General features: G+C 58.7%; 1 protein-coding gene across 1 annotated transcript in view; it reads left to right on the top strand.

Annotated features, from left to right (window-relative positions):
- Positions 1-236: 236 nt before the first annotated feature.
- Positions 237-1596, top strand: part of TMEM51 (transmembrane protein 51) — a 27358-nt gene continuing 25998 nt past the window's right edge. The window contains exons 1-2 of the mRNA XM_010005225.1: positions 237-571; positions 1367-1594. Of these exons, the coding sequence (XP_010003527.1) occupies positions 237-571; positions 1367-1594 (563 nt within the window). The remainder of the gene's footprint in view (positions 572-1366; positions 1595-1596) is intronic.

Genomic DNA, 1596 nt, shown 5'->3' with positions numbered 1-1596 from the left:
AACGACCAACGTCCCCTCCGCGGGCGCCGCGCGATTAGATTTCCCTAACGAGTTGGGCGAAACGACGTTAGCGCGGCCGCCCAACGGCCTGCACGGCCTTCCCATCCTGCTGGGAACCAACCTTCCCTTTTCCATCCCTTCCCAGAGCTCGCCGGGTGCAGCACAGATGCCAGCGGGCCGGCAGCCTCCGGGCCGGGCCCTCGCCGGGTGCAGGTAGCCCAGCAGCAGCAGCAGCCATGGCCCAGTCCCGTGCCAACGGCTCCCACTACGCCCTGACGGCCATCGGGTTGGGAATGCTGGTGCTGGGCATCATCATGGCCGTCTGGAACCTCGTCCCTGGCTTCGGCCCGGCCAACAGGCCCTCGGCCGGGAACAGCAGCAAACCCGACCGCGGCACCGGGGCCGTTCTGAAGAGCAAGACCTTCTCGGTGGCCTACGTGCTGGTGGGGGCAGGGGTGGTGCTGCTGCTGCTCTCCATCTGCCTCAACATCCGCGACAAGAGGCGGCAGAGCCAGGACCTGGCCCACGGGCCCCACACGGTGTCGGCGGAACCTTCGCAGCAGGAGGACAGGTGAGACCTCCCCGGGGGGCAGACAGGGGTGGGAGTGACATCAGGAGCGGTTCTTGCTTCCTCCAAGGGGTCAGAGCTGGTAGCCTGTGTTGAAATAAAGGTGCTAAAATAGAGACACCCCCCCCTGCAGGGCTGGGAAAAGCTCTGGGGTCTCCAACATAAGAAGGACATGGAGAAAATCCAGAGGAGGTCCCAGAGATTCTGGGAGGGCTGGAGCAGCTCTGGGGACAGGCTGGGAGAGTTGGGGTGTTCAGCCTGGAGAAGAGAAGGCTCCAGGGAGACCTTAGAGCAGCTTCCAGTGCCTGAAGGGGCTCCAGGAAAGCTGGGGAGGGGCTTGGGACAAGGGCAGGGAGGGATGGGAAGAGCAGAGGATTGTTTTAAGCTGAAAGAGGGGAGATTTAGGTTTCTTGTAGGCCCTTGTAGGTGGGGCTGTGATCTGTTGGGGTTGAAATCTGTTCTGTCAAACAAGAAGGAACCAGAATGTAATGTGTAGAACTGGTATGTAATGTGTAGAACTGGTATATAGTGTGTAGAACTGGTATATAGTGTGTAGAACTGGTATATAGAGTGTAGAACTGTTATGTAATTTAGAACTGGTATATAATGTGTAGAACTGGTATATAATGTGTAGAACTGGTATATAATGTGTAGAATTGGTATGTAATGTAGAAGGGCAAATAATTAGTTAAGGTTTTGAGGGGGGGTTGGTTTTTCTCTCTCCTCTCCACCCCCTGCCCCCAGGGAAGCCAGAACTTCTGGTGGCCTTAGGGTTGGTTTTTTTCTCCCCTCCTCTAGCCAAGAAGAGGATGAAGACACATCTTCCCAGTACTACGTGCCCAGCTACGAGGAGGTGATGAACACGGGCTACTCGGAGCCCAGAGACTCGGAGAGGAGCACCAGGCTGAGCGTGTCCCTGCCCTCCTACGAGTCCCTGGCAGGGCTGGAGGGCAGCCCGGCCCCGGGGGCTGCAGAGCCCGGCCCTGAGAGGCAGGCAGGGCGGCACAGCTCCCCCCCCCACAAGCGGC

This window comes from Chaetura pelagica, unplaced genomic scaffold (genome assembly GCF_000747805.2).
Source record: "Chaetura pelagica isolate M959 unplaced genomic scaffold, ChaPel_1.0 scaffold159, whole genome shotgun sequence".
Lineage (NCBI taxonomy): Eukaryota > Metazoa > Chordata > Aves > Apodiformes > Apodidae > Chaetura > Chaetura pelagica.
Note: the sequence above shows the minus strand (reverse complement) of the source record. Positions and strands in the feature narration are given on the sequence as shown.